The 13,204-nt window shown below is 39.4% G+C and overlaps 1 protein-coding gene across 6 annotated transcripts in view; it reads right to left on the bottom strand.

The window, feature by feature from the left end:
• PCNT (pericentrin) overlaps nt 1-12,268 on the bottom strand; it is a 105,324-nt gene extending 93,056 nt beyond the window's left edge. For 4 of the 6 annotated variants that reach the window (XM_035901407.1, XM_035901385.1, XM_035901408.1 and 1 more), the window contains exons 1-3: nt 10,166-10,200; nt 9,063-9,242; nt 4,699-4,863 (exon numbers count right to left, since the gene is read on the bottom strand). In XM_035901407.1, coding sequence (XP_035757300.1) covers nt 4,699-4,863; nt 9,063-9,194 — 297 coding nt within the window. In that variant the 5' untranslated portion in view covers nt 9,195-9,242; nt 10,166-10,200. Of the gene's footprint in view, nt 1-4,698; nt 4,864-9,062; nt 9,243-10,165; nt 10,217-12,191 lie in introns of those variants that run through there. The other 2 variants (XM_035901396.1, XM_035901404.1) reach the window with 2 other exon arrangements.
• Between the last annotated feature and the right edge of the window lie 936 nt (nt 12,269-13,204).

The following is a 13,204-nucleotide window of genomic DNA, read 5'->3' as shown; positions in this document are numbered from 1 at the left end:
GACATTTGTGTTAAAGGCTCTACAGCACAGTAAGGTTGGCCTCCATCCTCACCCTGCTGCTTTGCTAGAAACATTATTTTGTTTTCAAGTTTTCTCTCCTTCTCTGTTTTTTGAAGAAGTTCTTTTCCACAACGGATTCGTGCTTCACGTTCCTCATCCAGTTCCACATGCATATGAGAGAGCTCAGCCATTACTTTTTCGCATTTTCCAACAGCTTCTTGGGTCTCCCAATAAGATTTCTTCAAGGCTGACTCATTCCCATGGAGCTGCTCAGTTAGCTTCACACATCTCTCTACTAAACAAATCACCTCACCATCATGGTCACTTATTTTGTTTTGCTGCAGGGAGCTATCTGACAAAAATGAAACAAAGGCTCCCACCTCAGTCTCTTCAAAAGTCTCTTGAGCCAAACCGCTAGGACGTGTTTCCTCATCAAGGCCAAAGTTAAATGGAGGAGGTATAAAATCTCTGCTGGGTTCTAGAAGCACAGTACTGTCTAACCCATACCTACTACATCTACCTTCTTCAATGGCATAACCTTCAGAAGTGTTGAACGCATATGACTCTTCTAGTCTCCCAGTGGAGATGAGATATTTAGCCAATATGCCTTCATCACCACTGAAAAGTCCTAGTTCTGACAAGTGTTCTTCAGATAGATTGTCTTCTTTACTGCTTTCATTATTCTCTGTGATCTTTGAATTCTTAATTTCTTCTAACTGATCCCTTGCAGAGTCTACTCCCAAGTCATGCTGGAACTCTAGTTCTTCATGAACTAGCTCATCTTCACCTTTCAACTGGTGCAGTTTATTCCACATCTCCTCAAGGTCTGCTCTCTGCAACTGCGACACCTCTGGTAAAATCTGGGTTTCCTTCAATTTCATCAGCTTTTTATTGGAGACAATGTCTTCATCATGCTTTTGCCTTACATCTATACTTTTTTCAGCCTTATAAAGTTGCTTTTCATTTAATTCCTGGATGAAAGAATTCAGTTTCTGAATCTCTTCATTCAAGGACTGTTTTTCATGTTTATATCGCTGGGCTTCCTTGACCTGCTCTTCTGCATCAGAAAGTTGAGACTTAAGGCCATCAATTAAATCCTTGTATTTAGTCTCAATTTCAGATTTTTCTCTCTGGAAGTCTTCCTGTTGGTTTTCAAGTTTCCTTCTCAAGTTTTCTTTATTAATTTCAGACTCACAAAGGCTATTATTTAAGTCAATTATTATGCTATTTAAATTCTGAATTTCTTCTTCAGAAGTCAGAGCACAGAGTTCTTTTTTTAACTGTTCAAGTTCATTCTTATATTTTAAAATAATTTCTTCTTCAAATACTTGCTTGGCTTCTGCAATCTCCTTTCTGTGACACTTCTCTAGCTCAGCCCTCAAGTTCTCCAACTGTCTGCAAATATCTTTTTCATGAGTGATTTTCAGTTCTTCAATATGTTGTCGTTCTTTCATTTTGGATAAAGCTATTTCATTTTTTAATTCTGTTATTTCTGAGTCCCGGAGAGAAAGGGTATGTTGTAGTATAGACAAGCTAAATCTTTCTAATGTCAGTAGCTCCTGAAGACTTTTAATATGTTGTTCTTTTTCTCCTATGTTTTTGTATAGCTGTTGCATTGTATCTTTCATATCCTCTTCCATTTGGGAAAGCAGATTATCTTTAGTATTCTTAAAAATAAAATATTACATATGAAACATGCCATTGAAATATGACATGGTTTAATTTCCTTAAGCCTCATGTTTTTAATGTATCTTCACAAATAATATTTACCATTAAGAGCAAGGTATATCATTGGCCTAGGCAACAGGATTTTTAAGCACATCCTTAGAGTGGAAAGTACTACTGAAAAACTCTTCAAATATGGTAACAAGTACCAAATTGTGCAAGCAATAACAAGTGTTAGCCACTATTTTCTTTCTCTCTGGAGTCAGTGGCATATCTCAAACTTTGGGTATTTTAATTTTTAAAAAAAAAACAACAAAACAAAACAAAACCAACCAAAAACCACAACCAAAAAAACACCACCCACACAGCTACAGATACCTCTCCATCTCACATGCGCTTGCACAGAGAAAACACCTCCTGCAGGCAGGAGTAGGCCAACAGAAGAGCCAGGTCAAATTTTAACTCATCTGACTCATTTAAAAGTTTAAGACTTCTACCTTATTCTACCTAAGGCATTACTGGTTATGTGCTTAAAGGAAACCAGAACTTAAGCTGTTCCTTTAATATATGTTAGTAATCAAGATCTCTAGAAATTTGTTTCTGAAGAAAGACTTTTTTTCATGACCATGCCACTACAGCAGGTCAGAGCTATCACCTAATTTGAAATACATATTATAAAAAAATTAAGTATCTGTTCTGTGCTTTTAACCTTAACCGCATTTGTTTATTCATAGTGTTTGTTCCTGAAACAATTACATCAAAATATTCCCACACAAGCTTTTCACTTTCTTTTGTATCTGAAACAAACATGATGACAGATACAGTTAACTTTTACTCTCATCTAGGTGTTTCAAGTTCACACACAACTGTATTGTTATACGCTTACACAGCATATCCAGCAAGATTCACCCCATTGCAAACCTTACAGAAATGTGAGGAATTATCTTATAGAATTGTTTGGTTGGTAAAAAACCTTGAGATCATCAAGCCCAACCATACCTGTCCACTACTAAACAATGTCTCTAAGCACCTCCTCTATCCATCTCTTAAATACCTCCAGGGTTGGTAACTCAACCACTGCCCTGGGTAGCCCGTTCCAGTGCTTGACAGCCCTTTCAGTGAAGAAACCTCCTCTAAACCTCCCCTGGCACAATTTGAGGCCATTTCCTGTCATCCTATCACTTGCTACTTGGGAGAAAAGACCAACAGCCACTATATTGGGTCTGTGCAGCGCCATGGTCAGTGAAGAAGGAGGGGGAGGAGGTGCTCCAAGCGCCAGAGCGGAGATTCCCCTGCAGCCCATGGTGAAGACCATGGTGAGGCAGGCTGTCCCCCTGCAGTCCATGGAGGTCCACGGTGGAGCAGATCTTCACCTGTAGCCCATGGAGAACTCCATGCCGGAGCAGGTGGATGCCTGAAGGGAGGAGGCTGTGACCCCATGGGAAGCCTGCGCCGGATCAGGTTCCTGGCAAGACTTTGTGGACCCATAGGGGACGAGCCCATGCCAAGGCAGGTTTGCTGGCAGGACCAGTGACCCTGCAGGGGACCCACGCTGGAGCAGTCTGCTCCTGAAGTGTTTCTGCACCTTGTGGAAATTATGGACCCATGCTGGAGCAGTTTGAAGAACTGTAGCCCGTGGGAAGGACTCATGTTGGAGAAGTTCGTGGAGGACTGTCTCCCGTGAGAGCGACCCCACGCATGAGCAAGGGAAGAGTCTCCCGAGGAAGAAGAAGGGGCAGAGACAATGTGTGATGAACTGACATCAACCCCCATTCCCATGCCCCTGCACCGCTCAGGGGGAGTAGGTAGAGAAAACTGGGAGCGAAGTTGAGCTCAGGAAGAACGGGGTGGGAGGGAAGGTGTTTTAAGATTCAGCAGTTTTTATCCTCTCCTTCTCTGATTTTGATTGGCAATAAATTAAATTAATTTCATCAAGTTGGGTCTGTTTTGCCCATGACTGTAACTGGCAAATGATGTCTCCCTGTCCTTAATGTCAACCCATGAGCCTTTTGATCTACTTTTCTCTACCCTGTCCGGTTAAAGAGGGGAGTGAAAGAGCAGCTTTGGTGGGCCCCTGGCATCCAGCCAGGGTCAACCCATCAAACCAATCTCACTACAACCTCCTTTCAGGTAGCTGTTGAGGGCAACAAGGTCTCCCCTCAGGCTCTTCTCCAGGCTAAACAACCCCAGTTCTCTGAGCCGCTCCTCATCAGACTTGTGCTCCAGACCCTTCACCAGCTTCATCACCCTTCTCTGGACATGCTCCAGCACCTCAATGTCCTTCTTGCAGTGAGGGGCCCAAACCTGAACACAGTATTTGAGGTACAGCCTCACCAATGCTGAGGACAGGGGAAGGATGACTTCCCTGGTCCTGCTGGTCACACTATTTCTGATACAAGCCAGGATTCCGTTAGCCCTCTTGACTACCCATGCACATTGCTGGCTCATATTCAGGAGGCTGTTGACCAGTACTCCCAGGTCCCTCTCCGCCAAGCAGCTTTCCAGCCGCTCATCCCCAAAACCTGTAGCATTGCGCATTATCTTAAAAGCCTCTGTCAGTTATGTTCTCACATGTCTCAGTTCAAACACCAGATGGACCTAATTCTCATGGTAACTTCTTAATGTTTAACTCTGTTACTAAACTGTTGTATAGGACCAACCCTTCTGCAACAGAAAATGATGGAGAAATTTCAATAAATAAGCAACTTTTAAGAGAGCTAGAACTGAATCCTTATTTCATACAAAAAAAAAATCTTAAACTGTGAGCAGCTGTTTTGCCTTAGCTGAATATCATTACCTTCAGAAGATTAGATTTTCAATTCTAGAAGAATTAAAGACAACTTAATTCTAGACAGATAGTTTCTTTAATTAATTAAAGTGTAGTTTCAGTCCTGGAGCATGTTACCTCATGTATAAATTAAATATTCATTTCAGGTACTTCCTCCAAAAGGTAGCACCTTGGCTTGCACAATCGCAACAAAAATGTAACTACCTAAAACTCATAATTATAAAGGCACTTGAAACAGCTTTTACCTTTTGAGAAGACTCAAGCTGTACTTCCAGGTCATGCACTTTCTGACGCAGCATCTCCAAATGTGCATTTTGCTCTTTGAAATGGTTCTGAAACAAGGATATCTGCTGCTGGGCTTCTAATGCTTCATTTTTCCCAGGGCTTTTACTCCTCAGCATCTCATTAACCTGAACACATAGAAGTACTCACAGTCAGAAGAAAGTTTATATCAGAGTAACTCGGACACAAATCTCACCGTATGCGTAAAACACTCTATTCGTTTACTACATATTTACCCTACGTCTTTCATTCTCAATGAGTAAGAATCTCCCTAAAAAGTCAGACAACACTTGTCATGTTTTAGATACTATTACTTATTGTAAAGACATAAATGTTAGCGTATTGGGTTTGCATGGCCAGGTTTTGGTAGCAGGGGGAGGGTACAGGGGTGACTTCTGTGAGAAGCTGCTAAAGGCTTTCCCTGTGTCCCGTAGAGCCAATGCCAGTTGGCTCCAAGGTGGACATGCTGCTGGCCAAGGCCAAGCCAATAAGCAATGGTGGTAGTGCCTCTGTGATAATATATTTAAGGAGGAAAAAAAAAAAAAAAAACCACAAACTCTGCTGCAGCACAGCAGCCAGAGAGAGAAAACAGCCCTGCAGACATCAAGGTCAGTGAAGGACGGGAAGGAAGAGCTCCAGGCACAGGAGCAGAGATTCCCCTGCAGCCTGTGGTGAAGCCCATGGTGATGCATGTTGTCCCCCTGCACCCCATGGAGGTCCACAGTGGAGCAGATCTCCACCTGTAGCCTGTGGAGGACCCCACACCAGAGCAGGTGCATACACTCAAAGGAGGCTGTGACACTGTGGTAAGCCCACACTGGAGCAGGCTCCTGGCAGGACCCATGCTGGAGCAGGTTTGCTGGCAGGACTTGTGACACCCTGGGGACACACGCTGGAGCAGTCTGCTCCTGAAGGAGTGCACATCATGGAAAGGATGGACCCATGCTGGAGCAGTTCATGAAGAACTGCAGCCCATGGGAAGAACTTGCGTTGGAGCATTTCGTGGAGGACTGTCTCCCATGAGAGGGACCCCACGCATGAGCGGGGGCAGAGTGTGAGGAGTCCTCCCCCTGAGGAGGAAGGAGCGGCAGAGACAGAGAACTCCCATTCCCGTCCCCCTTGCACCACTCAGGGGGAGGAGGTACAGAAAACCAGAAGTAAAGTTAAACCCAGGAAAAAGGCGGAGAGGAAGCTGTTTTAAAGATTCAGAAGGCTTTTTTTGTTCTATCTTACTCTGATTTGAATTTTGGTAATAAACTAATTTCACCAAGTTGAATCTGGTTTGTCCATGATGGTAACTGGTAAATGATCTCTCCTTGTCCTTATCTTGACCCACAAGCCCATCCAGCTGAGGAGGGGAATGATAGAGCAACTTTGGTCAGCACCTGGCATCCAGCCAAGGTTAACCCATCACAGTTAAATAATTCATCTCTATGAAGCCCCTAAAACAAAGCAGGACATCCAGCGGACTGGACATACTGGTAAGAGGAAAATGAACAAAACCAGTCTTCTCTGCAGAGGATTTACAGCTCAATACTAAAGGGTTTTTTTTCCTCTCCACTTCCCTCCAAATGAAAAGAAAAAATTTATCCCTATGGGCGTAAAATAAAATGTGTTTTATTCATTTTTAAGATATTTTTATAAAGACTTTGCTAAAACCAGGAATATAATATTTAAGACAGTATTAGTACTTTCATCTGTTATCAAAGTTGACACAAACAACTTGCATCATATTACTAGCCTTGTTTAGAATATGCCTGAAGCGCTATTTAGAGGCTTTATCACTGTCTTTCAATGGCTTATAGAGCAAGTCCCAACAATCACCTGTAGAGTAATTTTTACTACTACCCCATGTTTTGTCAGAATTGTACACAGAAAGCAGCATTTTTTGTTCTTTTCCAAAGTTAGAATTTAATTTTCCAGGACATGAGCGACTCCTTCAAGATAATCCCTGGACTTCAATAAGTCGCAGGTTTTGGGTTTTATTTTTTTTTAAATCCCCTTCCTGTCCAGACATTTAAGACATGTAATCCCTCCTAGCACAATTCTTACCTTGCAAACCTGAAATGATAAGTAAACATAAGTATTACTCTTTGGCATATACTAAAAGGTTCCCAAGACAACAAATATATAGGTGTTCAGAGAAAATAGCCACTAGAACACTAAGCATCACCAAAAAAGAATAAAGTACTTAATTTTTTTTAAAGTAGATGAAAGGCTGCAGTATCTCATTATACAGGGATTAGATCCATGATCAACTTGTTGCACTGAAGCAGGTTCCTGTGTGTCACACGGGCTGCGTCAACCGTCTTCAGGTTATTTCAAATCTCCTCCTTTGAGCCAAGTCACATTACCTGAGCATAGCAAGTTTATGTATAACAGCTGAACTGTTAAGAGTTGCCCGTGCATATGCTCAGAGCTTTCTTCAGCAAAGGCAAGGAAAAATGATCACACGTAAGCACATATTATTACAGTGATTGTTGTGTATAGATCCCAAACCACTAGCAATATCAGGTAAAATTCCCTAACAAGGGCTAAACTGATGGACAGAAGTGTAATGACCTCCCAAAAATTACATAAGCAACTAAGTGGAAAATATAAGGATGTCTCCAGGACTTCTCCCTAGCAACTGAAGAAAGCTCTGCCTCACCCTGAAATCATATTCACTGCTGCATTGCAAACTGAACTATGAAGAGCTATGTGATAAGCTCAGCATGTTTGTGTTCATATTCCAAATCTGTTCTTACTCTTTTTGGAAGGGAACAAAAATTGGAGAGGCACACTTGACATAACTGAAGTTGTAAATCATGAATCTGACCAGCTACATGCAAAGCCTCTTCCTGTAGGTTATCCCGATCTTTCTTTGCCTGTTGAAGGCAGCTTGTTAGTTTCCTGATTACTTCATTCTGCTCTTGAACAATAGTTTCCTACATGGAATCACAAAAAGTGCACTTTTAAAATTAAAATATTCTTAACATATTAGGAACCCAGAAAGTCTTCTTCAAGCAAAGCTGTTAAGAGTCTATAGCCTATAGTAAGTAAAACTTAAGTTTTAACAAATCTGCACCAAAGAACCAGAATGTTTGTGTTCAAACATGGTGGCAGGCATGCTGAAAGAGGAATCTTACACTGATCTCAGAGACTACAAACCTAATCAAAAGTGACTTTTTAAACAAATGATAGGACACTAGTAGTGCAATAAATATTTTTATGTAAAAATTTTGTAGCTCTTATTGATGTAAAAGCAATCAAGTTTTCTACAGGATATAATGAATATTTAGTACCCCCTAAATTGTTTCCTATCTGTCAGCTTTTCTTTTCCACCACATGAGAGAAAGCTAATGAGATGGGATGCATTAATCCTATTTTATGTTAGTGACATTAACCTTCTCAATTCATTTCTCACCAACAGGAAATGTCTTTGTTTCTCAGTCCTAAAAGGAGAAAAACAGCATGTAAAGGGGAAGTAATTATTCTTCAGAAGCTATATGATAATCTACCTTTACATAGAAATGCTAGAGAAAGGGAATTCAAAATTTTTTCTTTTACTATTTTGGGAGAGGGGAAGGTACATGTCAGTTTTTTTAAAGTTTAACTTACCCTACTTAATCATGTGCCCATACAAAAAAACCCCACCCCAAAACCAAAAAGCCACAAGTATTTACAAAATATTAAAAAGCATGAACTATCTCTGGGGGGGAAAAAAAAAGTCATAAGGACAGTGGTGGTGGTAGTGGTGTCTGCCATCCCATGTGAACCTTTGAGAAGGAGCCTAGATGCATCCTTGAAGTGGTTTTCAGACTTATCCACAGAAACATTGCCATTACAATAAGTACTTCCTTTTCAATAGTTTGAACAATACTTCAGGTTGGGGTTTTTTTTTTTGCACCATTTTTCAGCATGACCTTGATACACAATACATATATTTCTAATGTCAGTATTTATACAAATCTAAGTCCCACGTTTTTACACTGGGCCCCTACCTCAATGTATGATTATCCACACTTTCTTGAAGGCTCTCTCTATTAAGGCCCTCTCCTCAATATAGTAAGAAAATTTATCAATGAAAAGCAAGCGTCCAGCTATTTCTCAGCAGAAGAATTTAACTATGCATTTCATAAAAACTCCCTAAAAATAGAAGCATTTTAAATTTAATTTTACTCTCTCTTGATTGAAGGAATATGAAGTCCTGGACACTGGTGAATGGAAAACCTCAGTACTGCTTTTTGCAGCATATATTAGCAAGGTGAAGTACTTCTCAATAAAAAACAATACTTATTTTGAGTAAAGTAGTATTATCCCCATTATCCAATTCTATGAAACACACCTGAAGTTGCATAGAGTCACTGTTCTGGGTAAGTTGTTCCTGTAACTCATCTATCTGTGCAGTGAGTGTTTCAACCGCTTCCTGTTTTTCCAGAAGTCTGTTCTCTAACTCAGCTATTCTTGCCTGACACATCTTAGCATCAAGCTCACTGTATTCTGCAGCAGAATTTTTTGTAACTTTCTTCATGAAAGAAACAAAAATGTATTTATTCACCAAAACAATATACCATTTCTGTTTTGTGATTACTCTGAACATAAATGCAAGCTTAAATTCTGGGCAAATTCTAGTTTAAGAGTAATTCAACATTGGGACTGTGTATTCAATAGAAACACTACATATAAAGTTGTTCATTCTTAAAAATTTCAAATAAGAAATTTTTATAGATAACATTTTCATATAATACTTTAAAGAACAAAAGTAAATTAGAGAGAAGAGCCTTGTGATTCTATAGCACCACATTGTGGCAAACTGCCATTTGACAGGTGTTGGGATTTAAAATACATTCCAGCTTAGAAGTGGGCAGGGGGCAAATGATACGAAGGTTTTACATATGTCTGTGCTGACTACAGAATAGTCCATCCATAGCAAAAACAATACGGTAAAGTTCTTAACATTAAATTCAAGTGGAACAGCTATTGCAAATAAATATTCAACATACTCTGAATTTCTAAGGTCTTTAAAAGCAAAACAAAAAACCAATTACAAAGAGAGAAGCTGCTCCAAATAATCCTGTGGTTTCTTAGGAGCAATACTGTTACAATTCTCACAGAGGAGTATCTTGCATTTTACTTTAAATACTTTTTAGTTTTAACGAATGAAACAATTAAAGAATGAACCTACTTTTCAATTAAAAACATCATTCAAATTTCTCTGGACAAGGTCTATGATTTCACTAAAACCAATTCGCTTAGCAACTAATTTTGCAGCCAGTACATGTACATACAGGTAAGTACCTGTTTTAGACTGTAAAATAGTGAAATTGCATCACTTATCATATTTGATAACAATGCTCAAGAACTAATCATTTTAGTAACCAATTATCATACTCTTCTTTCACATATATATCAGCATCTTTTACTAAAGATACATTCTTTCACACTTACTTCAGCCGCATGATCATTCCGTACATCCCAGTTGGACAAGTCAGCACCCCCCTGGTAAGTAAACAAATAAACCAAGCACTAAATCATGGCCATTTGAAGATACTTATGGAAAAGCAGAATTATTTTGGAAACACCTTAAGCACATGAGCCAGAAGTATCCATGTTGTGAGACAACACGCCAGTGAGAAAGAAAGAGACTGACTTTAATGCTAAACTCAGCTGGTAATCCATTGTCAAACGAATGAAATAAATGCAAAAAACTTAAATTAGTACAAATGAAAAATTTAGGGCTAAGTTTCACCACTGAGATTCAATGCTTTATTTTCTGTGTTTGCAGCATGCAAATACAGTTGAGCACTCTTTAATCTGCTACTAAATATTAGTAGTTACTAACTGACAGATTACTTACCAAACATGCTAAAATCATTCAGTCTGTTTGAGTGCAGTACTATTTTCTGACACATATACTTAACGGAGCTTGATATCTTGAAAGATATTTACCTCTTGTTAAATTTACAAGACAAAGATGACTGTAGCACTATTTAGAAAAGGCAGCCTATAACCCTCCCTGTATTTTGAATCTGCACAAAGTAGTTTCCAATGATTACTGGTGCCCTCTCTATGTAACCTAGAAAGCAATTCCACTTGCTTTACAAACCAGCTGTTTTGATAGAAGCTGTTTAAAAGTAGTAAGTGATTTTTGTTTTTTAAGTTCACATGCATGCAATAAGGACTCCGGTGACAAAGTGATGGCTGAGTGACAAAATACTGTATGGTTTTTCCTTAGTGCAGACAGCTTGGCATGTAGCTTCATAAAAGCCTTTGCAATGCTAACATTACATTCAGGTTATTCTGAAAGCACTAGGGATACCCTCACAACAGAAAGCAGGATAATACATGGAAATGGTATCCTCTGTTACTGCAGGCTTACAAATACACTGGTTTGATGCTATGCTATTGTTGTACGTTTTGAAAATACACCAACAGCTGGAGAGATGCTTTTTATGCAGTAGGTACCACCTCCCCAAAACTCACAAATCTTTGCATAGACAACATGCTAAAATGCACTGGGAAACCACTTTCTAAACAAACTCCCAGACCAAGATAAGATACACTTTGCTGTAGCCAGAGAAATGCTTTGTAAATTCTGAGGCTTGTGAAAGCATTAGCGACCTGCTTCTGAAGCAAACTGGATTCCTATTAAAAAAATTGTTCAAAGCTATGTTTTGCTTACTTTTTATTATGAGACAAAAGAGAGAGGAAGCATCACATGACTGTCTAATCCATAGCTGATATGAAAATAAAAATCTTGCCTGTGAGCTGAAGCAAGACAGAAACTGCTTAATTCAGGCAGACCAGTACATGTATTAACAAATGTCTGGTAAACTCAAGCTATATCAGAAGCTATGTTTCTGTTGATTGACGTGACTACAGGGCTACCTCTAGAGGGTCATCAGTACAAACATACTGAAATACATCAAGCACAGAGTCACATTTTAAACAAATTTGTCAGAGAATGTAATATCTATGCTGGCTTTACAATAGCTACTGAAAGCATGCTGGAACAAACTGTTTTTTAGAAAACATTAAGCACATTTGAGCCATCAAAGTGATACAAAACCAAACTAATGCTGTGCATTAATCCTGACAGTTTTGCTCATCTACTACGCCTCTCAGTCAGGATTTGCCATTTCTTGGAGTGACAGCCACATAACCAGAAGTCTATCCAAGGAAAAGTTCATGGCAGTGAAAAGTGAAAGACCTCAATTTAGCAGGCTAACAGCCAACAGCTCCTTGACAATACCAGCTGTCCAGTCCACATAATGGAGATTTTTTTTTCAGTTATTTACATCACTTTGTAAGAGAGTTAATTATTACAAGTGAAAATACATCACTTTACCTAGTTCTCAATGGCAGCTAGTTGACAGTGCCAGAGCGCTAATACCCAATTAAGTAAAATAATCACCTGGAATAGTTGTTACCTGTAGACAGAGTAAAGTGAAACGCAAGAAATACTAAGATTTACCTCTGTCTCTGTTGTCGTCTCTAATAGGTTGGTGTCTTCAGCCTTACTCTCTATACCCTTATCAACATCTTGGGCCGCTAGTGCGTACTCTTCCTTCGGAACGTCATGCGTGTGGACAGGCGAGCCCTTCCTCTTCGCCGTCTTTTTCTGCGACTGTGTGATGTTGCTTTTTGTTTTTCGTTGTCTGAAGTAAGCAAACTGTGCAGAAAAGATTGGAAGAGGTAGAGGGAGAGGTAAGTGAGAAAAAGGTAGCAGGACCACAAGATTAACAGACTCATGGGTGACAAAGATCCTATCTTGATAAAATATATACATGTGCAGAAAAACTGCTTTATCTTCCTACACATTCAGAACATACTGGATAACTATGCAATTAAGCAAGAGATCTCACACCAGTATTAAAGACTCGTTTCAAAACAAGAATCAAATTTTACTCAGTGAAACTTCGCGTGTCAATGACAATCCAGAATTACAGCAAGACAGATTAGTAAAGGAATGAGTTGTTAATATACTAGAATCATTAGGAAAAAATAATAATTGAGCAGTTTTTCTGCAAGACCAGCAAAAACAATAACCCCCTAGAACTGTATCTAAAAAAATCTTTGCCAGCATAAGCTTTAAGATTAAAATTAACGGAAGTGAATCTTCATGCTCCTTCTCTGCCACCCCCTTAAGAGAATATAGCAAAACTTCCTAGCCAGAAAGCAGCCTACAGTACATAAATAGAAAATCAATTAAGTCAGGTCATTTTAATTTCTTCTGTTGAAGAATCAGATGCTCTACTTTATCAGACTATCACAGCTCTATGAAGCACCAGGGACTTGTAAAGAACGTCACTGACAGAATTTATTACCCAAGTTTCCTCGGCACCTTAAACAGCTTAAAAAGGATTATTGTATTTTCAACTCTAGTATTGTGTTCATGCAGCATTACCAAGTAACATCTCCCTCACAGCATAAATCCAGACATCCTTCTTGGGAGGAAAAAGCCTTCTCCAAGGTTATAAAGATAGG

This window comes from Egretta garzetta, unplaced genomic scaffold (assembly GCF_000687185.1).
Source record: "Egretta garzetta isolate BGI_Z169 unplaced genomic scaffold, ASM68718v1 scaffold721, whole genome shotgun sequence".
Lineage (NCBI taxonomy): Eukaryota > Metazoa > Chordata > Aves > Pelecaniformes > Ardeidae > Egretta > Egretta garzetta.
The sequence above is the reverse complement of the archived record's forward strand: the minus strand, read 5'-3'. Positions and strand labels throughout refer to the sequence as shown.